The sequence below is a fragment of the Anabrus simplex genome, chromosome 3 (assembly GCF_040414725.1).
Source record: "Anabrus simplex isolate iqAnaSimp1 chromosome 3, ASM4041472v1, whole genome shotgun sequence".
NCBI classification, from domain to species: Eukaryota; Metazoa; Arthropoda; class Insecta; order Orthoptera; family Tettigoniidae; genus Anabrus; species Anabrus simplex.
This window is the reverse complement of record NC_090267.1, coordinates 56,463,471-56,490,865: the sequence shown is the minus strand read 5'-3', so window position 1 is coordinate 56,490,865 and position 27,395 is coordinate 56,463,471. Positions and strand designations below refer to the sequence as shown.

The 27,395-nt window shown below is 38.4% G+C and overlaps 1 protein-coding gene across 1 annotated transcript in view; it reads right to left on the bottom strand.

Annotated features, from left to right (window-relative positions):
- rg (rugose) overlaps nt 1-27,395 on the bottom strand; it is a 313,364-nt gene that overhangs the window by 48,003 nt on the left and 237,966 nt on the right. Inside the window, exons 25-26 of the mRNA XM_068226793.1 lie at nt 18,823-18,930; nt 18,505-18,676 (exon numbers count right to left, since the gene is read on the bottom strand). Coding sequence (XP_068082894.1) covers nt 18,505-18,676; nt 18,823-18,930 — 280 coding nt within the window. The remainder of the gene's footprint in view (nt 1-18,504; nt 18,677-18,822; nt 18,931-27,395) is intronic.

Genomic DNA, 27,395 nt, shown 5'->3' with positions numbered 1-27,395 from the left:
TTCACTACCTACTATATAAGTTACATAATATTTTAGAATTTTGGGAATGTTTGATTATGATTTAAAATTAATATAAAGGCTGATGAAGTAGGCTTAGGTCCAATCATCATCATCATCATCATCATCATCCATACACCTCTTCAAACCATGGGTCACTTTCTTGATTGCACGTTGTCTATGTAAGTGTACGATGGAGGATTTGATGACGTCAACAACTGAAGCATATGATGTGGAAAAATACTGGTCACAAAGTAATATTTAATGCAAGTTCTCTATCTATCACTCAGAGTTTTTATAACCAAGCATTGACAGTTATGATGTGACAGTTTAAAGTACCAGCTAAATATTTAATCTTGTATATTTATACTTTTTATGTTAATCTTGTACTTTAAGACTGATGTAGCTTCTGACATGTTTCAATAAAATAAATCTATACAGTTGCAGACGGGGCTAATGCATGAGGTCTGGTGATTTCTGGCCATCACTGATTATTATCTCAGTGAGTAAGATATTTCTTCAGCTTCCTTCAACTTATTGCACACAACAATGACCTATTTTGACATACTATCTCTTTTCATTTCATCTCCATTCTATAATTTTAGTTCACTCTTACTGATTGTCATCATTAGCCTTCATCACAGAGTCTATTCCAATGGGAAAATCTCTGAAATCATTTGTTGACTTGAACTAATATAACAGAGTAATTTTCCACCAAAGTCTACATGCTCTACTCAGTACTGAATGTATCTGTGACCGTATTAAACAACATAATATAACTACAAAGGAAATGTCTCTTTGCTACAATTTATGCCTGGAAAAATATCAGCACAAAATATCAGGGTGATGACTGTCCTGCAGCTATTCATCACTAACTTGTAGAAAAAAAAAAACTTTTTAGTTCACAGAGAAAGATATTAATACAGTAAGGGCCTCATATATAGAAAGGAAAATACAGTAGATTATGCTCAGCAGTAAAAATAATGACGGGACTGTAAAATCAAAGATGGCTGCTCTAGAAATAGGGAACAGATACAGCCAGGCAGCATAACCTGTAATTTCAACCACTAAAATATCTCCAACATTCATTTCAAAAAATCATACACTAGAGATTTTAAAATAATAACTATGACAATAAAAATATTAAAAAGGGAAAACTAGAAATACAATTCTAAGCTGAATTAAAAAAAAGGACAACACGATAACTACAAAGTCTAAACAAGAATATTTCAAGTAATTGTAGGAAGAGATGGGTGTCAAAGAGGAAATCAATCCAGTGCTCTTTCTTATGTGGAAATAACATGACTGAGGAACTGACGAAACAATAACCACAGTTTGTAGATAAAGGGAAATTGAAGAGTATAGCTAACATATTACCCAGGCTTTTCCTTAGAATAAACACCAACTCTTGGATTAAGAATATATTAAGCCAAAAATAAACACAAAAAAAACTCATGTGAGACACCCATGTCTTAAGTATGGTGCAAGTCATAAAGGGTAAGAAAGAAAACAGGGCTCATGCCTCAAACCAGAGTTACAGAACAGACATATCCGACACTAAGGATATGAACATAAATGACATTTAACATGACCTTCCAACGTCAACATGCTTTTAATCCTTTCTGTCATATTAAAATATGAGTTACCACTTTGGTTTTAATTCAAAATTAAATTAACGATGCTATGGCAAGGTTTCTCATAAATAAGAAAATTAAAAGTCCCAGGAATACAAGTCCATCTCTGAATAATGAATTTCCAGTTTTAAGAAACATCCCATGAATGACTTTTTCCACCCACAGTGCAAGACCCTAAAAAATAACGCAGTTTGACTCTTTGTTAATGTCGTATTATCATTACATCTCCAAATAAATACCCTTATCTCTGGTATGGCATGTGACCAAGTCTGTACTCGAGTCAGATTTTACAGTCATCCTTTATTTGACCATAACTTAAACCTCGCAAGAGACCATATCACAGTGCATTGTCTTAAATTTAAAAGGTATTCATGTTTAATTAAATTTAAACACTGGAAAGGAAAGCAATACATTCTGAAACAACAAATAAAGAAACACTTAAAAATGCTAGAACCAATGACAAAAGGCTTCTTACATTTCTTGAAAGTGTTCTAGTGGAGTAAAAGTGTGAAAATAAATTGACTGTGAGAGAATAACAGCATGTAGAAGGGAGTCAAATTGCACAAACTGTCAATGTTTTAAAACGTGTCAATCAGGACAGTCCTTAATGCAGTAGGTCTACGCATATTCATCTTCTAAAACTATCATTAATCAACTCTCAAATTCTATAAAGCAGCTTTCTCTTCAAATAGTATGATGGAAAATTCATAGGTGTACCTGGCTAAAGGATTTTGAATTGAGGAGGATCCTGAAATTTAAACAAATATTCATTTTTCAAAACACAACTGACAATAAAGAAGTCGCACACATTTTAAAATCCTGTTAGCAGTTAGAATAGATTGAAAAAATAACAATAATCACATTTGTTTTACAATGTTACCCAAAAAAAACTGCAGTTTTCAATGGCCTTAGAAAGTACTGATGTGGCAAATATGCTACAAAACTCATTCATCACCATTTATGCAGTATTAGTTTTGTCAATAGTTTGCTAAACAACCTTTAGTGATAGATAATTCAAAATTCATCAGATTATTAAAAATAATCACTTTGCAATTTCTACCTCCAATGGGGAATTGAAACTGATCTGAATACTCTTTCTGCAATCAATATGGTACTATCTCATGCAAGAGCACAGATCGACACCGAGTACGGTATGAATCCACTTTAAAGGAAAATCAAACTTCACTTCTCATCTTGCCTAGCACGCCTCATTTTGGTGCCGCCTTTGGATTTGCGGCTTCACTATATCCACATAACCTTTGGTTGTGCTACTTGAGGATCCAACCAGCCTCTGAACTGATAACCTAACAGACAGACTGATGTCTCGGTCTCATTTATGGCTGCGACAGAATGGATGCTGTCAAGGGCGCCCATAACCGGGGGCAAGGTGGGGTTGCGGCCCCCCTCTAGCTCTCAGGGAAAGGCAAAAATCTAGTGTAGTCACGTGTTTTCCTTTCAAGAAAATGACTTAAAGGTCAGTATTACGTAAAAGTGGTAGTACCGTCCCCCACCAACAGGCAGGGGATACCGTGGGTTATTCTACCGCAGAATAGAAATCGCCATTTATCTTCCCAAATATTAAAATTACTACGTACCCCCAGGTCTGGGCCCCCCTCTAGAAACTCTCATATGGACACCCATGGATGCTGCCAAGGTACTGATGTTGCCAAGTAATGACATTCCGAGTACGTATAGATGTCTTTTCACGAGAGTTTAATCCTGATGAAAAACATGATATGTCCACGCCTCCGCCAAAAAAAGAGTTGTGATTCGCTGAGCGTGTAGTAGCGACCTCCACCCTGTCAACGTCTCATGTTCAGACGTACAGGGCTGCGCATCGCATACGACAACAGTGCGATGATCTGAACTTTCGAATAAACGACTAAACCTGGATTCTGTTCACTTAGTTTATTGAACACATTCACGATGCACTGCCTATGGTCACTTCTGAGTGGTTTTCCTTTTTGTGGTTCATGGTCCTACCTCTTGCTCCATTTCTCTCACTATGAATACTGACTCTGACTGCTGCTGCAAGATGCAACACCTTATCTCCAAGCTGTACAGCTCACTATGAGAAGACTTCCTGTATTACATCATGCCTTGTGCCTTCATTTCTCGTTATTTAATCACGAATTTATAAAAACTAAACATATATATACACCGGTACATATGACAGCCATATTTTAATTTAATTACGTACTCTTCGACTCTCTGAATGTAATAAATTAAAATAAAATAAAATTAATTCAACGCACTACTCTTCTTCAAGCTCGTGTACAGTGGAGTGAGTGCGATGGTTGCTTCTCCAATCAACTACGTCTATGTCCATGTGCAAAGGCAAGGTGCCCGCTTATTTGTTTACATCAGGATTAAACTCCTGTGAAAAGCGATATAGTGTGTTTGAATGTTGTCATAGAGCCGGTCATGTTGCAACAGCAATTTCCGGCCCAGTGAAGAAAACAACAGCAAAAGCTTGAACATGCAATGGTCGTCAAGCCGGCCCCGTGGTGTAGGTGTAGCGTCCCTGCCTCTTACCCGGAGGCCCCGGGTTCGATTCCCGGCCAGGTCAGGGAGTTTTACCTGTACCTGAGGGCTGGTTCGAAGTCCACTCAGCCTACAAGATTACAATTGAGGAGCTATCTGACGGTGAGATAGCGGCCCCGGTCTAGAAAACCAAGAATAACGGCCGAGAGGATTTGTGGTGCTGACCACACAACACCTTGTAATCTGCAGGCCTTCGGGCTGAGCAGCAGTCGCTTGGTAGGCCAAGGCCCTTCAAGGGCTGTAGTGCCATGGGGTTTGGTTTGTATGCGATGGTCGCCAAGTTGGAGTAGAAAATTATTGGTTCTCCACATGGTAGTTTGGGAAGGCACATTCATTGGACATTACTGAAGTGTTGTTTAACAGCGCTTGATGTTTACTATAAAATACTAACAGTGACATTAGTGAAAGAACTTGAAAAAAATATACAGAAACTAAGTGCTGAACTTAAACAAAGTTTCCTTAAACTGGAAGAATAATCCTCACATCCTTTCTTGAACAAAGTTTTACAAATTAGTCAGCACTGTTAGAAAAAAATAAAGACATACAAGTTCACTGTATTCATTTCTTTCCTAACAACCTTAAAAACTTCTGCCCCAACAATACTGTCTGGGCAAGACATTTTCCACAAAAAATCCCAGTGGTAGACACTGGTACTACTTACTCCAATCTTTTGCAGTGTTGCTAAAACCACATAATGTTTGGTGGTGCTATTTGAGCATCAACCCAGTCCTTACACTTAAAACACTGACGCGTATAAAAACCCCTCCCTCTATACAAACTGTGGGAGTTAGGCTACAAACATTACTGCATGACCGTTCCTTCCTGCTTTGTTGTGGAACTCTTTCTCAGCATTCTAACGTATCAGTTGATGTGAGCCCAAAGCTCATTCTCCTGATCTCACCCCATTTGTGTGGGAACACTCGAAGAGCCTGGGTGTACAAGAAGAGCTTGTCGCACCTGCTTACTCTCTACAGCACATGTCTCAAGTCTTTGAACATGTACACCAAGCAACAGTACTTCATCGCAGAACTTGTATTGTAGCAGGAGACAACACTTTTCAACAGTCGTATAGGATTACAATTACATTGAAATGTAATAGTTTTGTTCTCAGTGATGTCAAAAATAACCTAAATGATCAGTTTCCAAATGACTCGCTGGCTGAATGGCCAGCGTATTGGCCTTCGGTTCAGAAGGTCCTGGGTTTGATTGCTGGCCGGGTCGGGGATTTTAACCTTCATTGGTTAATTCCACTGGCTCAGGGGCTGGGAGTTTGTGGTGTCCCCAACATCCCTGCAACTCACACACCACACTTAACACTATCCTCCACCACAATAACACGCAGTTACCTACACATGGCAGATGCCGCCCACCCCCATCGAAGAGTCTGCCTTACAAGGGCTGCACCCGGCTACAAATAGCCACACAAAATAATAATAATAATAATAATAATAATAATAATAATAATAATAATAATAATAATAATAATAATAATAATAATAATAATAATAATAATAATTTATTTAATTTATTTAATTAATTTATTATTATTATTATTATTATTATTATTATTATTAGTTTCCAAATGTATTTGGTCTCTTCTATTATCCCCAGAAGTTTGAATACTGAATTTTGTTATAACCAGTATACTATTGGCATTCATGAACGGTACCCTTGTTACTTGTATCCTCCTTCAAGGTTACTTCCTTGAATGTGGTCCCTTTACAAGAAATACTACAGCCTGTTAGCAGATGAAGATAACAAACATGAGCTCATCTGGTTTCAACAAAATGTGAGGAATATTGCTTAATCAGTACCAACTTACAATGTTGTTCACAGGCTAGAAGAGAACAATGAAACTTTCCTTTCTATCCAACACATTTCAATATCAGTTATCCTAGATACCTTCAACAGATCATATCTATACAATGGATTTTCCTCTGTAGAAAATAATGCTAAGTAATAGAATTGTTTAATATCTGTTACATGTCCAGCATTTCTACAGCAATTTTCTATATTCCACCTGGTAGACATATTCTCCTCCATCATGCAAGATATTATGACCATAATAATATATGTAAAATTCAGCATATTATCCATGTTCTTAAATATGAAATTTGTGTATTTTTGTAGCAACAGTCTCAGCAACCTTCAAAATATTTTAAAACTAGAAGTACAGAATTAAACATGCTTACAATCGGCTATAACTGATAGTGTCTAACGAAGGGGCCAGCCCAGTGGCATGTGCTGTGTTCAAGTGCCCTCTGAGCAGGTGTGTGCGGACTGGTGTGACGGCAAGCTTGAACAACCCTAATATCAACTAATATTATACTTCAGCCTTCCTTCCAATCAAAAAATCTTTGACCTTATAACAAACGTGTTAGTTTAATTTAAATATAATTGGCGAAGTCTTTTTAATTCATTACTTGCCAAGGTCAACAAGTTTTATTTTTTACCTACCTAGCAGTATGCCTTCAGGCTTTGTTGCACTGATGATATTATTTCATAAACACAACAAACATATTAAACACATATGAACTTATCATTTGACATTCAATAATCTGAAAGGAAAGTCGATAGTGATGAGTTTCTCCTTGGTAGTTACAGGATTAAGCTGTGTTTGTAGTTATAGTTTGGCCTCCTAATATTAAAGCTCTTTATTATATATTATACAACATGCAGCCATCAGACTTGCACCACTAACAGTTGAGATAACAGTGGCCTCCATGCTGCAGAAATGAAGTTCCCAGAAAATGAGAAGAGAGAAGAACTAAAATAAAAAGATCCATCAAGAAATCCAAGCAACGCAACTTCTCTGTGAAATCATAGCTACAGCATGGTTAAAATGGTTCGGATGCATAAAGAGAGTAGATCGAAACAGAGTAATAAGAGAATGGCTAGGGGAAGAACTGGAAGGTAAGAGACCTGGATCATTCAAACAAAATGTGGAAGGAAGAGGAATGGAATCATGTAATGTCCAAGAAGAGCAACTTTACCTAGTTGACAGACCGCACCTGTGCAACTGGAGATGAAGACTGTACATTAATACAAAGCTCTAAATATAGAGAAAGTGGACATCAATTTTAACAGGTTTAATAACCAACCTTAGGATTTTATTCCTTAAATTATTTCCATGTGGCAAGAGAACACTTTCCTTGAAACTGATTATGGAAATCTCCAGATCCACAAAACTTAGGAAGCTGAAATAAGAAACATAGGTTCAACTTTTTCTCTAGAGGTGAACTACAAAGGGATTTTTTAAAATTAACCTTCAGTCCTAGATTTAGCCCCTTTGACACAAAAGCACAGGCTATAGAGTGAATCTGTCAAACAAGGACGAGACAAAGCCCTTATGTCTTATGATGCAAGGACCAAATCTCATCACATTTTAAGGCCATAAAACCAACCATTTTCGAGATACTGGCACCACACTGTCACCGCCTACGGTCAAAGTGCTTGAGAGCAGATGTGACAAACTCACAAATGAGGTGATCACAAGCATTATATAATTCTGCTTGGGCAGACAGCATAAGACATTCAGAAAGATTGCAGAAAGAAGATATTATTTTGTGAGGGAACTTCACAGCACCCAGGGTTGGACAACATAATTTGAACGGCAGTAGAATGCAATTGTGACTGGCTGTAGGCAATGGAGCCTGCCATTATAATGAGAACTCCTCAGGACAAGTGTGACTGGCAAAAGGTAAGGGGGCCTGTCATTATAATGAAACTCCTCAACGCAAATGTGACTGGAACTATAAAAAAAAGGACCTGCCTCTGTAATGAAAACTGCCCAAATCAATTGTGACTGGCAGTAGGAAATGGGACCTGCCATTATAATGAAAGCTCCTCAACCCAGACTTCACGTGAGAAATTATGTATGACGACCTCCCCGTGTTGTATCTCAGGTAATGCTAAGAGCAAAGCAATCTGACAAAATCTTACTACATGTATAATATTTTACCCAGAATTTCATGTACAATTCCGTAGAGATGCACAGGTACAAGAGCTAGTCTAACATACAAATACTGTATTTTTCCACATAATGGATGCAATTTTCCCCCAAATTTTATGACATAATTCCAAGGAATATCTTTTACACAAGAAAAAATCTGTAATGCAAAAATGAGACGCATTAAGACATGAACCATCTCAAACGTGACAATCTTGTTGTTGCTTGTTGTTTAAAGGGGCCTAACATCTAAGGTTATCGGCCCATGACACAATCAATAGTATCAATAGCAATACAGCAAACCTGTACTGACCACAAACAATGCATTGATGGTTTTGCCACAAGCAAGTCAATGATTGATCAGCAATCAATCAATCAATGATCCACATTTAGGGCTGTTGCCCAGGAGGCAGATTCCCTATTAGTTGTTTACCTAGTCTTTCCCCAAATGATTTCAAAGAAGGTGGAAATTTATTGAACTTCAGCTGCTGAAACCACATACATACAGCAGAGTGCTAAGGAAGTTATTGCTCATAATAGGCTGAACTATTATATTCCACAACGAGTGTTTGTACAAGTTTGTATGTGTGTACAGAATTGGCTAGTGCTGTCAGGAGATTATTTCATGAACAATTCTCAGGTGTCTGAGCCCAAGTCACACTGCAATTCATAAATTACACTGACAGGAAAAAAAAAATTAGTACACCCTCTTAGAGTTTTCCAATTCACTCAAGATTTATTGTTGAAACAGTGCATATGGAGTACATGAAATGATTACATTTACAGATCAATAGCTCAAGCGGTACTGAGGTAGGAGGTATCAATCCATGCCGAAACACTCATATTAGTACGTGGTGTATCTTCCATGGGCGGCAATGCAGGCGCTGATTCTGGCATCCATTCGATCATACAGATGGAGAATACTGTCTTGGGATACATTATTCGACGTCTGTTTGACCTCAATCAATCAATACTGATCTGCATTTAGGGCAGTCGCCCAGGTGGCAGATTCCCTATCTATTGATTTCCTAGCCTTTTCCTAAATGATTTCAAAGAAATTTGAAATTTATTGAACATCTCCCTTGGTAAGTTATTCCAATCCCTAACTCCCCTTCCTATAAATGACCTGTTCATGTAGTTCTGCAAGAGTTGTGTGTTGATGAGTTTCACGTGTCAGATGTCGTCCCATCGTATCCCACATGTGCTCGATGGGAGACAGGTTCGGAGATCATGCTGGCCAGGGAAGTTGCTGCACATCTTGCAGAGCATATTGAGTTTCACATGCAGTGTTTGGGTGAGCATTATCCTGTTGGAACAACCCATCACCTTCCTGTTGCAAGAATGGCAAGAGAACGGGTCTTTCAACATTCTCCATGTACTGAGTGCTGGTCAGCGTTCCCTCCACAAACACCAAAGGTGAACGAGAGTTGTAGATTATCGCACCCCTGACCATAAGGCCTGGGGTGGGGCCAGTGTGTCTTAGACGAATGCACTCTACGAGACAGTGCTCGCCAGGTCTACGTCGTACGCGCAAACGACCATCACTTGCATGCAGGCAAAATCTGCTTTCATCGCTGAAGAACACCAGTTGAGCCGTGCATATCAATGCTGTGGCGTGAGTGGAAGACGGACTAGAGGTGTGCGTGCCCGTAGTCCCACTGCTAGTAATCAGTTGGCAACAGTTCGTGTTGACACTTCTGAGCTCAGAAACCCTCTTATCTGTGCTGTGGTAGCTGAACGATCTGCCAATGCTGCCCTTGCAGTACGATGATTTTGGCAGACGTCTGTGCTGCGTGGACGTCCAGTACCTCGTCTACGGGTGTGAGTGTGTTCACGTAACCATTGTAACTAGCATCATTGCACAACTGACGCAGCACGTCCAACTTGTGTGGCAATTCTCCAAAAGGACCACCCTGCCACTCGGAAAGCCACTCGCTCAGTTGGCTGTAGGAAGCACGAGTGCGTCTCCGTGGCACGGCGCCTGTTTGCTTCCCATGTTTACATCACACTGAGCCTTCTGACTGTAAACATTCCCTATTAAAGGGTACACGCAGATGGCGCTCTGGCAGCTATGTCACTACGCTTTCTGTTGGCAGATGACATTGAAACCATTATCAGTACATCTACTATCCCCCAGGTAGCATTTGCCATCATCGGATCAAAATCAGTGTCGTCTTTCCTGGTGTATTAATTTTTTTTTTCGGCAGTGTAGATATCAAATTTCAGAGATAGTTCTTAATGATATTGAGCATTGCCTAAAAAATTTCCTTCATGTCTTTCTCAGCAATCAGAAATTTCTTACAGCTCTGTACAAATGGCCACAAAGTTACTTGAAATGAAGGAAAAGAGTTCCAATATGCCCTTGTTTAAAATGGATGAGTACATTGTCTTTTTTTGTAATATTATTAACCAGTGAATCTCTTACTGGTAAAGCATGGACTCACGTAGCCATCAGCTGTGAGTAAAGGTTCTACAGCCCATGAGGCCTGTGCTGCATAAGAAATTCATAGTCTGTTTACTCAATATTTCATTTATTATTGTATAAACCAGATTAGATTTGATTTGATAGATTTCTCCCTTCTTCAGATCACTGCTGGTCCCAAATGACATTCTACGGTATGTCTGTGAAACAGAGTTTGTAAAATAAAAACCCGTCCTGAATTGATTACTGTTTGATAAGTGCTTTTGGGCTAACGCCATCTAAAACAATACAAATTGCTATGATCTTTGCATCTTCAAGAAAACATGACAGTTACATAATAATGTTTATCATGCTAATTATTCTACTATTATTGTTGTTGCTTTTAATAAAATAACAGAATATGTACTGAAATGAAATGGCGTATGGCTTTTAGTGCTGGGAGTGTCCGAGGACAAGTTCGGCTCGCCAGATGTAGATCTTTTTTATTTGACACCCGTAGGTGACCTGCGTATCGTAATAAGGATGAAATGATGATGAAGACGACACATACACCCAGCCCCAGTGTCAGCGGAATTAACCAATTATGGTTAAAATTCCTAACCCTGCTAGGAATCGAACCCAGGACCCCTGGGACCAAAGGCCAGCATGCTAACGATTTAGCCATGGAGCCGGACATAATATGTACTGATTAACCCCTTAACAGTATTAATTTTCCATGTGTTGCATATATATTTTTTTACTTCAATAATTTTTCCTTACTAACAAAATGTTCAAATATTGTCAATGGTTCGGGATTATTCCCAAAGTTAGCATGAATCCCACTACTGCCGTTAAAATCAAATCTGTTATGCAGCCCTCCAAACATAACCCAGTCAGTCAGTCTGAATGTCTTAAATTTCTTCACATTCGCATCCGTCATTGTGGAATTTATCACTCGATTCAGAAAAATAATTGTCACTTTCATCTTCACTTTCATCGCAAAGCAAGAGCATTTGTTCAATATCACTGCTAAATTACTTTGTTTACACTCAGGGGTTATAGCGCGGATGCCATACTGCTTCGACTGCTGACCACAAGGAAAACATGAATTCTACATGGAATATGATATTCCATGGAAATAAAATTTAGCACTTTGTTGCAAAGTAAGGCCAATAGATGTCTGAAGTACCTATAAATTTCTGACGCTTATAAGCGGTTGACGCAAACTGTAATCAACACACAAACTTGGATGCCGCTTATAAGCAGTTGATGCTGGGAAGGGGTTAAAAGATATGAAATTTCTTGTTATGATTCCCTCTGAGGTTGAAAAGCAAAGTTCTTTGTGAAACATTAATTTAGTATTGAGTGACAAATCCAAAAGATTTTCATCTATAAATCTATACATATTACAGTATTTTTTAAAAAGTCACCAGTAGGTGTCTATTTCTGCAGGCTAATCTCGAGAACCACATTATGGATTTTGATACTGTTTTCACTATTGTAGAAAGCATTTATTGAGGAAGATTCAGTCAAGCAGTGGGGGTTTTAGTGAAGGAACATGAAAAAAAAAAGTGGCCACCTGAGCGCTTGCTTGCTTTATATTTTCTACACCGCCAGCAATAAACTCAAAGTATGTGTAGAAGAATTACTGAACATGAAAAGCTCTACAAAAATTTCTGGATGGTACATACCTATCTGTAAAATGTAGCCCTCAATATGCATTTTTATGTAATGTAGTTTGCAGTAACAATATCAACCTTAAAGTTAGAAAACTTATTTCGAATTTAATTGTGTAATCCTCTCAAAATAAATTGGTCATTCACTTCAATAATCTCCTAAAGATAAAAATACCCTCTACAATGCATAATTTTCATGTGTGTAAGTGAAAGCCCAGGAATAGTTTAAATTTCATATGGGAAGAAAGGAGTAAGCTTGGCCAAAGCTGGCCTTGGCAAAATGTCGCACTAAGCTACATACATACTTTTAGTATAAAAACAACTAATGTCATCTACAAGGAAATCTTATGAAGCCTATCACTATAAATTCAAAATTACTGTCATGCTGAGCCCAGGCTAGTTATTATTTCACACACAAAAGTTCTTCTATAGCCAACCTAAATTTCATCAATATCATTTCATACACTCCTTGATGAAAAAAAATTGTACTTTTACTGCAATTCTACAGATGTTACCAGCACAGAGCACAGCACACACCTGTGGGCACATTCACGCGCTAGCCCCTACTCTATGGTCTTGAGGAGGATTTTTATCTGGCAATTTGAGAGTGAGGTGTCAACTACTACATCAACTGCAACCTGAGAGGATGATAATAATAATAATAATAATAATCAGAGAGGTGCAGTCAATGTGCAAGTGATGCATTGCCTACAGGCTGTGCACCTTGCCTGCTGCTAGAGGTAAGCTTGCCTACAAATAAAATGACAATATCAGTGCATTAACATATTATTAAGTTTACATGACAGGAGAGTTGCCATCACCATTTACTTCATAATCATTACAGCCATCATCATCATCATCATCATCATCTGCAGTTTCCAGCTGTTGGCCAGGTCTGCTTCATTACAGCCATATATCATTCAAATAGTTTGCTATACTGTCAACAAAATATGTTGAAATTTAATCTTAAGAAATGTAAAATAACATTTAAAAAACAAAAGGAAAGTGTATTTCAGTATGGATTTGATAACAACAACATTCTAACCCCCTATTTCACAACTAAATCTCATATGTCTATGAAAGCGCTGTGAATTTCTAGGTACATTTTAAAACTATTCTACTCCTTGGAGAATTGTTCACAACTCCTTAAATAAAAAAATTTAAAAAATTCAGACAGGTATACAAGATCTATCATACTCTGACCACTAACAATACATCCCATAGCCCAATTGAAAGAATGAAGAGATCACTAAACTAAGTATATATTGATGTATTTAATTACTCTTTGTATAATTTGAGAAATCACTTGCACAATCTCCCTGAGCTTACTTGATCTGTAATCTGTATGATTTTTGCATGTTTTTTCCTTATGCTCAGTTGATTCTTCTCTTATTATTTGCACTGCTTTGTTTTTGTATTGTAAAATGGTATTACTGTTCATGAGTTGTTGTTATTATTATTAATTTTTGTTTTGGCAATCTATGGCCACATCTGACAATTCTTGCAGTATTTTTAGCCTTCTCTGACTTCACTCTCTGCCAGTATCTATTCAGCCTTTCTCCTACTTCCTTTTTCTGCTCTTCTGTATAGGACCTCCCTTTTCTCACCCCAGTCTGCTGGAAACTGCAGAACGTTTTGACAAATTATCTAAATTTATTTCTGTCCATGATCTAATCTTCTGGAACCCCTATCTTTGTCAAGTCCAACCTCAATTCTCGAAACCATTTCAGATCAGTCTTCTTTTTCCTGAAGAATTCGAAGATTCTCTTCTTAGTCTATTATTGTCCATCCTCAATAAGTGTCCACAGAAATGTAACCTTGTCTTTCTCATCAGTTCAACCGCTCCTTCTGTTCTTTGATACAATTCTTTTGTTAGATCTGAGTCTCCTCTTTCCATTTTGTACATTTGGGCCCAGAATTTTTCTTAGTATTTTCTTTCTCTTTTCTGAATATTTTCAAGCCCATCTTTCCCAATCATATCCAATGTTTCCGCTGCATACAGGCACTCAGGTGTAACAACAGTGTCTAGATGACTCAATTTAGCCCCATATAATAATATTATTATTACGTAGGTTGAGTCATAAGTCATGGCAACTATTTTTTTCTCGCAAACAGGAGACAACACAGAAAATCTAAGATATGCATTTGGAAACGTATGGTATGTACTTGCGTATGATGTCACTAGATGGTGTATGTAAACAACAGTGTAGTTCTCAGCACGCCTCTAATTTCAGTGTGTGAGTGAGAGCATCACACAATGGAAGTCAACAAGCAGGAGCAACCATCCAGTGTGTGAGGGGAACACTGTCAATGCTATCTATCTAGGTATTCTGCCTTATGGCAGGTCTTGTCATGGGATCAACCTCTTCCACTGTTGCCTGTCCTGCGCCAAGTTTTTCATGTCTGAATATTTATTTCCTTGGATATTGTCCAACATTTGATATTTTTTCCTTCCTCTTCCTCGTTTGCCTTTCACCATTCCTTCTATTCCTTCTTTCAGTAAACAGTCCCTCCTCAAACAATGTCCGATCCAGTTCATTTTTCTCCTTCTAATGGTTTGTAACATACTTCGTTCTTCTCCAACTCTTCGTAATACCTCCTCATTCCTTACCCGGTCTTCCCATTTCACTCGTTCTATTCTCCTCCATACCCACATCTCTAGTGCCTCCAATCTTCTCTCATCTTTCTTTCTCAATGTCCAAGTCTCTGCGCCATACAGCGCTATGCTCCAAATGTAACACTTAGCAAGTCTTTTCCTACTGTCAATGCAGTTTATTACAATTCCTTATTGTTGTACCAAGTGCGCCATGCAGTGCGAAACAAACGTCCAGATCTTCTGGACAACGCCATAATCCTACACAGTAACGCGACAGCTTACAGAGCAGCCATCGTTCAGCATCGCTTACAATGGTGGGGATGGGAGGTTCTTCCACACCCACCTTATTCGCCTGATCTGAGCTCATGTGACTATGATCTAACCCCAAAGTCAAGAAGCCATTAGTTGGACAATGGTTTGCTAACAAAGAGGACATCATAACAGCATTTCGGAGAGAGGTGTCACAAGTTAGCGATACACATGCAGCGAATGGTATTCACCGCCTGCCCCATCGCTGGCAACGCACAGTGGAAACCTTGGGTGATTATTTCGATTAAAAATTTATTCAGCTTGAATTTGTGCGAGTTTCATGGCTGCTTTTGTTTTTGTGTCCAAGGGAAATTTTTCAGTTTATCAACTCTTTCAAGAATTTGGTGGGTTAGTCTGGTTTCTGGAAGCCTCTTAACATGTCTATAAAATTTTAACCTTCATTTCCTGAAGTCTGCCGCAATATTAGATCATTTTTCTGAGGATTTTCGGGATTGGAGGCGGTAACCTTCTTCCGTGTGTCTTGGTCCTAAAATTTTCCTCATGATTTTTCGCTCTTCATTTAGAATATTTTAGAACTCGCCCTTTTTATGAAGCATTAGAGTTTCCCGTGCATATAAAGCCTCAGATTTGATTACAGTATTGTAATGTTGAATCTTAACGTGGAGAGACATACATTTTTTGTTGTAGATTTATTATTATTATTATTATTATTATTATTATTATTATTATTATTATTATTATTCCTTTGCTGGTGGGACCTAGTGTTTATAATGCACTATGTCTTCTGGTATAGGGTAGAGCAAGTTTGTTACTTTTATTGATCTGTCTCAGTCTTATCCTTGGATTTGACAAAATGAAAGTGACTGAGGTAAGAGTGATGCTAGTAATGCCATTCCTGATGCAGCCAGTCCCTGCTATGAATGGTGTGAAAATGCTGCTCATAAGGTCGGTTGGTGCATGCGTTTCAGTGGGCTTGGCAAACTGATGTGTAATAACAACTTCTGGCTCAGTGAGGAAAGCAATGGGAAACTACTTCACTCCTCATTGCCCTAGTGCACCTCTTCAGTGATGCCTAGGCCATCTATGACAGCTGATGGTGGAGCTGCTGAGGATCCAACCAGCCTTCGGACTGAGGATTAAACACATTATTATTATTATTATTATTATTATTATTATTATTATTATTATTATTATTATTATTATTATTATTATTATATTATTATTATTATTATTATTCTTTCGAATGGGCCACCAGAGGACCACGTGCCAATTTCAATTCCTTCTTCTTTGTTCTTTCCTTTTCTTCCAGTACGCTTTCATCTGTTCACTATGTTTCTTCTTTCTGTCTTCAGACCACTTTGAACCAGTCTTTTTTACTTTCCTACCTTGGAATCCTTCTATTTTCAATACTTTTTCCCGAAAGCCTTCTCTATTATTTATTTCTTCTGTTGTTATATTGTTTTTTTCTAAATCCTTTCTTACTTCATTGACCCAGCTTGTCGTTGATTTCTTACCCCACAAATATCTGAAAATCTTACTGGTTAATCTACTATCTTGCATTCGATATAAATGTCCCAAAAACGTAAGTCTCCTTTTCCTCATTACATCTGATATATTTTCTATTTTTTTTATATATTTCAGCATTACTTCGTAATTTCCAACCTTCTGCTGTGTTTTGTGGGCCTAATATTTTCCTCATGATTTGCCTTTCTAGTATTTCTAGTTTATCTAAATTATAGTTTAATGCCCGACATTCGCTTGCATATAGGCATTCTGGCTTCACTACTGTGTTGTAATGCCTTATTTTTGCATTTTTGGATAGGCATCTTTTATTGTAGATATCTTTGGTGACACCATAAGCTCTCTCCATTTTATGTACTCTCTCCTCTACTGCAGATTTTTCTAAACCATTTTCTTGGATTATTTCCCCTAGATATTTTAATTTTTTTACCCTCTCTATTTGGCCAATATCTGTTTTCAGAAATTTTGGTGCATCCCAAATATATGTTAAAAATGTTGTTTTTCTGCAGAAATTCTTAAGCCAGTTCTGCTGGCGATTCTTTCCATTATAGCAGATGTCACATTTTCAGAAAGTATTGCAAAGTCATCTGCAAATGCAAGACAATTTATTTCGATCCTTTTGTTTCCTCTTCCTAACCTTATCGGTGAAATGTTGAGTTCAATAAGTTTTTCGTTCCAAATTCTCACTATTTTCTCTAGGACACAATTAAAAAGAATTGGGGATAGTCCGTCGCCTTGTCGTACACCAGTTTTTATTTTGAAAGGCTGTGATATCTCTCCCAGAAATTTCACTTTAGAGACTGTGTCTGTAAGTGTTTCACGGATTAGATTTGCCAGTTTAGACTTTATGCCAAATTCTCGAATTATTTTATATATAGTTTCTCTGTCAACAGAATCAAAAGCCTTTTTGAAATCTACAAACATGACTACAATGTCCTTTGAATTAAGTAACCTGTGGCGATTATTATTATTATTATTATTATTATTATTATTATTATTATTATTATTATTATTATTTTTTTTTTTCTTTTTTTTTTTTTTTCTTTTTTTTTTTTTTTCCCCTAGTCAGAAAGCCTGTTAAGTATTAAATCAAGCAGTGCAACTTGTCTAGGCAAAGATGCAATCTGCTTCATCTCACACGACTCTCATTGAAATACTACATTTTTAAATCTCATTCTAATGCTATGCAAGTTTCTTTTGCACCCTTGTGATGAGTTGTAGATGATCTCCATTTCTTTCAAATCAAACCTGATATCATAACTAGCATCTGGCTATGTTTGATAACTGTTCAGGAAGTAAGGGATGATTAACCACCAGCCACGATGTTCCCACTAACACTGTATTTTTGCTTGAAGTATGCGGGCCCATATATACTGTATTTTTCTTTTCTAGATTCACTCTATGTGGATGCTTAGCATCATCCTCTAAATGTCAGATCAATTACAACAGCACATCCCTTCTTTCTGTCAATCATAATTATCTCTAGTCAATGTACATAACCTCCTGTAGCAAGGCAATGAACTTTCTCATATTTGTCCAAGCCTGATTCCTTTGCTATTATCCTCCTGACTTAAAGATGAGAGTTGTTCCTTAGAAGTTCTCCATGATGGCAAGATTCCAGAACAAACCAAACCTTAACTGCACTTTCAGGTATTTCCTGTCATTACTCAAATCAAAAGACCTGCACCTGGCGAGCCGAACTTGTCCTCGGACACTCCCGGCACTAAAAGCCATACGCCAGTTCATTTTTTTTTTTTTAACTACAAAATTGATACTATGATGGCTGTTGTGACCTACGAGTCGAGAGATGCAACTCACCAGAGTCATATCTTACGTAGTTTTAACTCAGGCAGCAAGAGAAGAATGGAACATTTCTTTGTTTAATGATATAGAAAGAGCTGCACAACGTTTCTCACCTGGAGGACTGTTACTGTGGTGCGAAGTGCCATTGCTTCGTAACGCTGGCACAGGACTGGGCGGCCGTGGTACCAAAGGTGGCTCCAGAATATCACGGTATTTAGACACCATCAGCACCGAGATGAAGTACACGATGGCCAGGGATAGGAACTGAGCTTGTTTCGTCTCCTCCTGCCGCACCAGTAGGAACAAGACATCAACATTATTAAACTTGAACACCCTTATTGCATAGAACTGCACACCATGAGGTAATTCAACAGCTGAAGTAATTCTGCAAAGGCTATCAAAGTATTCATCAAACTTGTGCAGGTACTCACCACGTCACGGTAGATGACTGCTCGCAGTCTATTCACATCCATGTCTTGGAGAAGTTTCTCAGGATCCTTGACAGGACTTGATTGGCTTGCCAGGTTCTCCACAATGTTCTACAACAAACAGTACACATTTTAGTATAAAACTACAGGAAGAGAATTATTTCAGAAGATGGGATAATGCTAGAAGTGCTTGAGATATGAACATGGAGGAGAACAGGAGGAGTTAAATGGGAAGATAGGGTAAGAAATGAAGAAGTTATACAAAGAGTTGGAAAAAAAAGTTCCATGATGCATAGAAGGAGAAAAATGAATTGGATTGGACATTGTTTTAAAAGAGAATGTTTACTGAAGGACAGAATATAAGGAATGATATATGGTAAAAGATAAAGAAAAATAAATCAAATGTTGGACAACACAAAAAAATCACTGAGAAGAAAGTTTATCCCACAGTAAGACCTGCTTTTTGGCAGAAAAACCTGGATGATGATAATTTCAGAACAAGATGCAGTATACTGTATTGCACTTTCGATAAATTTCCACTTCTTTGAAAATATTTAAAACGCTAGGGAAACAATTGATAGGGAATCTGTCACCTGGGCAACAGCAGTAAATGCAGATCATTGATGACTGGCTGATTGATTCAACATTCTGTAACATTAACTCACCCCCAACATTTTCACTTATTCACAACAAATTTTTTGAACAGCTACTTAAGAACATTATTAAAGTTTTCATGAATCACTGGTAAGTTCCCAGAAAAGAACCATAATTTAATTTCATAGATTGATTTTTTTTTTACAATTGGCTTTACATCGCACCGACACAAATGGGTCTTATGGCAATGATGGGATAGGACAGGAGTAGGATTGGGAAGAAAGCGGCTGTGAACTTAATTAAGGGACAGTGAGAAACCACAGAAAACCATCTTCAGGACTGACAACAGTGGGGTTTGAACCCACTTAGGGCTCTCTAAAAGACTAGGTATGCTCGCCCGCCATTATGGTTCATTCCTGCGCTACGTTGGTAAGGCAGTTGACCGCCCCAACCTTGTATATGCTTCCTCTTTACTGTTCTCCAAGCTAGAAAATAACGCTAAACTAACATACTGTAAAAATACTCATTCTCAGCATTACTCAAACGGTTACTCAACATAAATATTAGTATATTTCGTACATTATTGTGTAATTTTCACTCGAGACGGTGATTATAAAAGCAAGGCCGTTGATAATTTGCCATTTAATAAATAAACTAGGCATGTACTCTCACTGGATACATATTAGAAAAAAAACCTTACTAATAAAACAGTTTTATTATTATTATATTATTATTGATAAGTAGAATAGGTTGTTCGTAAGCTATGCGCCGCGGTACCGTCAAATGAAATTAGGGACACCGTGGTATTGATATAGGCTACTGTCATTCTTAAATCGAGGTATTTGACGTGGTAATCGGTCAGTGACGAAGATATATAAATTGTGATATAATATTTTGATACCATATGATCTCAGTTGGTATTTCATACCTGCGTGAAATTGATTCAGCGCTATTTTCAATGTTGTCGAAATAATAAGAATATTCTTCGAACAAAAATAACGCTGAAATGTGATGTACGAAGACGAACACACCCAAGTAGCTGGGATTCTTTAAGTTTATTCCTGTCTTCTAAAATGTAGTCCCTTCTCTTATTTAGTAGTATTTAAAAAATACATTCTATGTGCAAAATAAACTTAATTTTTGGTGAGTGTCATGAATCTCATCTGCTCATGCAGTTGTAATGAACAGGGAATTTTAGTTTATTCAACCAAAAATTCATGAAACAGTCCGGCTCCATGGCTAATTGGTTGGCATGCTGACCTTTGGTCACAGGGTCCCGGGTTCGATTCCCGGCAGGGTCGGGAATTTTAACCATAATTGGTTAATTTCGCTGGCACGGGGGCTGAGTGTATGTGTCGTTTTCATCATAATTTCATCCTCGTCGCGACGCGTAGGTCACCTACGGGTGTCAAAACAAAAAGACCTGCATCTGGCGAGCCGAACTTGTCCTCGGACACTCCCGGCACTAAAAGCCATACGCCATTTCATTTCATTTTTTTTTCATGAAACAAATGTTATATTATTATAAACTACATTCGGGAAGAAAATAGGAATAGTGTAAATACTTCTATAGCTGAATCTTCTCTCCCAACCTGAATTATTGCACTGATAATCAGATACCAGTGACTTGTAAGGGGAGTGACCCAAATATTGATCATTTTGACTTTGGCAAAGTTAGCAGTATATTTTTTCACAGAGATTCCTCTGGTTTTAGCAGAAGTAGTATTATTTTTCAACACGACTCACCTTATTAAACTTCAAAGAGTTACAACATTGGTTAACTTGCTCAGGCAGCACATTTAAAAAATATACGATATTTAAGTAATACTTTACAAATTGAAAGTCTCCTTTTATTACAGTATTTAAAAAACAATAACATTCCATTCCTTGTTTACATTTTTATCTTTTCCGAATAATACCCATGCATTTTACCTCGTTTCCGTACATTCTTGTTAGTCAGCATAGGACCAAATTTTGAAGAAGTGTCTAACATTTTTTCGTTTAAATTGCAGCACGTTGGAGAACATGTACTGGTAGATTTATCATTCAAAATTTTCTCCGTTACAAGATTTGCACCATTTTGCATTGTATAATGCTTATAGTCCTATAGAAGACCTCACAGTTACAAATTAATGTCATAACTTCTCAACTGAATTTCCTTAGACTACCCAAATTTTGTAAAAAAAAGTACGAATGTTTTAGAGCCTGATTCAGAAAGCTCATAGTTTAAAACCTGTCAGCAAATAGGCCTACCACAGATCTTGGTTTTCAATAATGTATTTCTTGTACTACGGTACCACCAACATTAAACAAATTATTTGTTATATGAAGTTAGTTTTGACAATTATTGTAATTGTGGTGTTTGGATGTTGAACTCCTGTTGCCGCACTTTGGGGGCAGAACTGAATATTGAATGATCAGTGTGACTGAATTAAAGAGGTGTAGGCCTAGTAATGTCAATGGGAGCTGGGTGCAAGTTTAAGTCAGCAGCTGAAGTAGGTGTAAAACAGAGGCAGTGGAGGAATAATACAGACCAGAAGGGAATCTTAACAACCTGTATCCCGCAGTAGAGACACTACTACTACTACTACTACTACTACTACTACTGCTACTACTACTACTACTACTACACCCACCATTATGTAATAAATATCCCCACGAATATAGCACTATTCTGTCCATGCACGCAGTGAATAAAGCAATACGTTCAATGTGACGAAGCGAGCGCTCGTAGGAGAAATTAGAGTTTGATCACATCGCCCAATGCGCATGTATGAACCAAAATGGCGGCTAAGCATACCCATCTTATAGAGCCTTAAACCCACTATCTCCCGAATGTAAGCTTGCAGCTGTCAGCGATTGATAATATCATTACAAGATTTGAGCTCTTTAGGCTGCAAAATTACCAGTATTTTCCTCAGAGTGGCAGAAGGCTCATGGGTTGGAATATCAAACCTCTCCAAGACATTGGCGACTACTGCCTCTGCAAGCCTCCTTTGAAGCACAATGCAGCGACAGCACTCTAGGGAAGATACGTAAAAAGAGCTTGGATGATAGTCCTTCATTGTTCAGTATGCACTGTTCAAACATTCTAGCTTCATAACCAAGCGGAGTGGCCGTGTGTGTTAACGAGCTACAGCTACGGAGCCAAGCTCTGCATTCAAGAGACAAGTGGGTTCGAACCCCACCAATGGCTTTCCTGAGAATGATTTTCTGTGGTGTCCTATTTTCACTCCCAGGCATATGCAGGAACAGTTCCTATTCAAGTCAAATGGGTACCTTGTTAGCCCAGTAACTGGATACAACTTACATTTCATTTTTTCAACCTAACTATATTTTTTTTTTTTTTTTTTTTTTTTTGCTAGGGGCTTTACGTCGCACCGACACAGATAGGTCTTATGGCGACGATGGGATAGGAAAGGCCTAGGAGTTGGAAGGAAGCGGCCGTGGCCTTAATTAAGGTACAGCCCCAGCATTTGCCTGGTGTGAAAATGGGAAACCACGGAAAACCATCTTCAGGGCTGCCGATAGTGGGGTTCGAACCTACTATCTCCCGGATGCAACTATATTTCTTCTTCTTCTTCTTCTTCTTCTTCTTCTTCTTCTTCTTCTTCTTCTTCTTCTTCTTCTTCTTCTTCTTCTTCTTCTTCTTCAAATGGTATTTACATTGCCCCTCTTCCTAATGACTGGCATTTCCTTAGTGTATGAAGTCACTTATAATGTTTTAAATATGAGTAATTTCTCTATAAGTAAATTAGTAGTCATTCTAGGGAAAATTATTTTTTCAATTTTCCTCTTCCTCCTCCTGACACAAGAGATGTACTGTATGTCACTTCTGGGGCAATCCTTAGATCTTCGTTTTGATCCACTCTGATGCTTCATACACTCCCTGACAAAAAGTTGAAGTGCCCAGAAGAAATGGTCAGATGTCAACGTCACTTTGTACACGTACACACCATCAGCAGGTATGTAAATGATTAAAGTTGCAATTCTCTGTGACAGGTAGAATGGCCACCAGAGTGCATTAATTTTGTTCGTGTTTAGTGTTACTACCAGGCCTGGTAGAGTATATAAGGGGTGTGAACAGTGCCATATGTTGAGTGATCACTGTGAAGGACACAGAGATGCCGCGTATTTGTGTGAGACAGCACCTGCCAGAGTTTGAAAGGGGCCTATTGTGGGTCTCCATTCGGCCGGCAGGTCATATCATGCAATATTCAGATTTGTGGGACATTCAGATGTGACAATGGCTCCATGTTGAACTGCATGGGAACATGAAGACAGGCATACGCATCGTTAAGGTTCCAATCGACGATGTCTGACCACCACAAGGGAGGATCACCATTTTGTGCCACAAGGATATCATAACCCCTTCACATCTACGCCTGCCATCCGAGAACAAGTAACAGACCTTCTAAAAGAATTTAACTATCCGAAATTTTTTATGTATCACTGTTTTTGTTATATGTCTTTCTTCTTTGTTATTTTAGCTCATAATGACCTCTAGGCTAGGTCAAAACATGTCCTAGGTAGTTTTCTAAAAACTATGTAGCTTTTTAAACAGAACATTTATTAAATGGCAAATGTGTATTGAACAGGTGGACTTTATATAATTAAATTATTTTAGAAATTCATCTTAGATATGTAAAGTGAATACGGAACTGGAATGAAGTTCATTACTTGTAAGTAATAGACTCCCTGCAACATTCTGTGTCATTCTGCACCATTGGTCGGAGACTAGCAGCAGCCGGACTAGAGAATTACTATCACTTGTGTATCCCTTGTTATCCGAGATTTTTTATGTATCACTGTTTTTGTTGTATGTCTTTCTCTTTTGTTATTTTAGCTGATAATGACCTCCAGGCCATTAACACCACAACACAAACAGCTGTGTTTGTAGTAATGAATGGCATCGCATTGTGTTCAGCGATGAATTGCACTTCTGCACTACCCCGGATGACCATTGTCTGCGAGTATGGCGGTGACCTGGGGAGAGGTCCCATTCTTCCTACGTTTTGGAGAGGCACAGCAAGTGTTGCTCCCGGTGTCATGGTGAGGGGAGCCATCAGGTATGACTTCAGGTCACGGCTGGTAGTGATCAAAGGAGCTCCAATGACACGACGGTACGTCACGGACATCCTGCGTCCTCACATGTTACCTCTCTTGCGACAGTATCGTGGTGCCAATTCTCAACAGGACAATGCTTGTTCACACACAGCACTAAATCTATGACAGCTCAGTTAGTCAGTCTTTGGGAATACAGTAGTTCCTATCCCTCTAATGTCACTACTACTTTCCAGATAACTTGGCGGGAGAGGAAATGTGTGCGGTATACAGGAAGGAAGCAGGCAGGGTTTCTTGACAGCCAATCTTATTCATTCAGTACAGGTGGTACTCACTCTCTGCTTTGTCTTGCACAACACTTCTGTGCTGATTTCTCTCCATCTAGGCCTCTCTTTATGTATAACAAACTGCTGAGATTTGTGAAGACAAGTATACCCCCTGAACAATTAACGTATGTTCTATTTAGAATTTGTCCCATTGTTTTTTCATTCATAGCACTCCAAATTCTTCTCTACAATCCATCTCATCCTGTCAGTAATTTGAGACTCCTGTGATAGCTGTAAATGGACCACTGATGTGCCTGTTGCTCGCCCATCTATCAACTACCAACTGCAAGAAACAAATCTAACACTGCCTCGCCCAAGTGCAATCATACTTTGAATATATAATACCTTGTCGTTAAATGCTCCAAAGGAAGAATCTAAAATGCACAAAATTAAGGAGACTTACTCTTATATACAGACCGAGATTTTGTGTTCAATAGCCACATGTATGGAGCAAAGATGGTTTGGGGGTCAAGAGGTTTTTGTGTGTATCCAGCTTCCAAACTGTTCTGGAGCTACTGGCCTCCCTATTTAAGGCAGGCCCGATGAGTGCAGAGGAGTGCAGTCAATTCAGTCTGAGAGCAAGTGTTCTCATTCCTGAAACGCCTCGAACTTTCCGCGAGAGTATATAAACTGCTGATTTTCGGGTCTCCGCGCCACTTCAGTAACATCTTTCAGTGTGTAAAGTATGTAGCAGGGGGCGGGAAGCGCCTCTTTCTTCGGGCAGCAGTTCATCCACAAGGTAATGGCCGTTTAATAACTTCTTTTCTTGCTAGCTCAGCAGTTTAACTCTCGGGGCAGGTCCGAAGCCTTTTACCATGTAACTTTCCCTTAAAATGTAAAGACACTCGATATCAATTCTATCTGCTTAAACTATAAATTGGGATAGAGAGTGCTTAACCCTCTCGAGCTCCCACTCATATTGCTGTGAGGTGAACTTATTTTCTCAACCGTTTCTTCCAGTCTAGCGTAATGTAAATTGTCTTCTCATATAAGTCACTTCTTTAGGATGGGATTAGCCCTTGCATTAACGGCCTAGTGCCAAGTAGGTTTTAAACAAAATGGATTAGGAGTGCAAGAACGCCTCTTCTCAAGTTGATATTTTAGAGGCCATATAATTGACCTGTTTCCTTACCTAATAGGCCTCAGTAGGTTGGGTATTTTTTTTATTTTTTTTAAATTTTTTTTTTTACCCCTGTTTTCATGTCCTTCGAGGACAACTTGAAAGTGGAGTTTGGTGTGGCCTTTGATAGGCCCAAACTTAAGAGCAGGTAGCTCTTTCTTAAATTTTGTTTCTGCGCGCCTCGAGGAGGCTTTACGGTGTAATTGGGAGCAAGTGCTCCTGAGCATGATTGGGGTCTTCTGCCCCTTTGTTGAATTGTGTATATTGTAAAGTTGGGCTTATAGCTCAAGAATTGTGTGTCTGGCTCTCGGAGCCCAAATCCTGTAATCATTGTAATTGTACATTTTCGAATTGTGATTCGGCTACTGAGTACCTGTTCTATTTGTTATTTCTTAATCTTTAACAGAAAATATAACCTTGTTAAATTTCATCTTAACTTTAATTTCGTATTTTGGGACCTGTTCACCCTCGCACCTTCTTTCACCTCTGCCGTTCCACAGATACCTCGGAATAATAATAATAATAATAATAATAATAATAATAATAATAATAATAATAATAATAATAATAATAATAATAATAATAATAATAATAATAATAATAATAATAAAGTGAGCTAACGAAGACGATGTGTATCAAGCGATAAATGAGCAAATGCTACAATGTAAAGTGAGGCTTATCGTGGTCCCTAGTTGGCTGATTAGCAAAGTTGAATGAATGAATGAATAATAATACGGTAAATTCCCGTGTTACTGGTTTTATGTCCCAGTATCTACTTTTATGGTTTTTGGAGACAGCAAGGTGCAAGAATTTTGTCCACATGAGTTCATTTCTCCCTCTCTCCCATCCATGTACCCTTCACAGAGTGTGGTGGCATGTCAAGTGCGGTTGCAGAGTTTGTGCCATGCTCTTCTATCCTGCATTAGATGCGTCGCTTGATGTAGAGACCTCTCAACCAACTACTTCATCTGGTCAATCCGCCTTGCAGGAGCTCTTCCTCGGGTCCTTGTTCCTTGTACTTTGCCCTCCACAATCAGAAGAAGATTAGCCAGGCCTGTTTGCAACACTTTGGTCACATATCAAGGAGAACATTGCATGCCATTGCAAAGCGCCTCCTGATCTCATCTGAGCAGGCCCCGTTGTTCATTATTAGGGCACCGAAAGAAACACATCTGCTCACCACCTCAAAACCTCCTATTTGTCTCAGGTATGACAAGTTGTTTGCCCGGTCCATAATCATGGGCTTTGTCTTGCCAATGTTGATCTCCATTTCCTATTCCCCGCTAGCTCTTGTGAGCCACTCCATGATAATCTCCATCTCCCTGGCGCTCAATGCTATGAAGAGGGTATCGTCTGCATACTTCAAGTTGCTGATCGTCTTTCCTCCTATTCGAATAACTCCTTCCCAGTCTTCCAGCACCTTCCTCGTAATGTGCTCTGAGTAGAAGTTATAAAACATAGGCGACAGGATG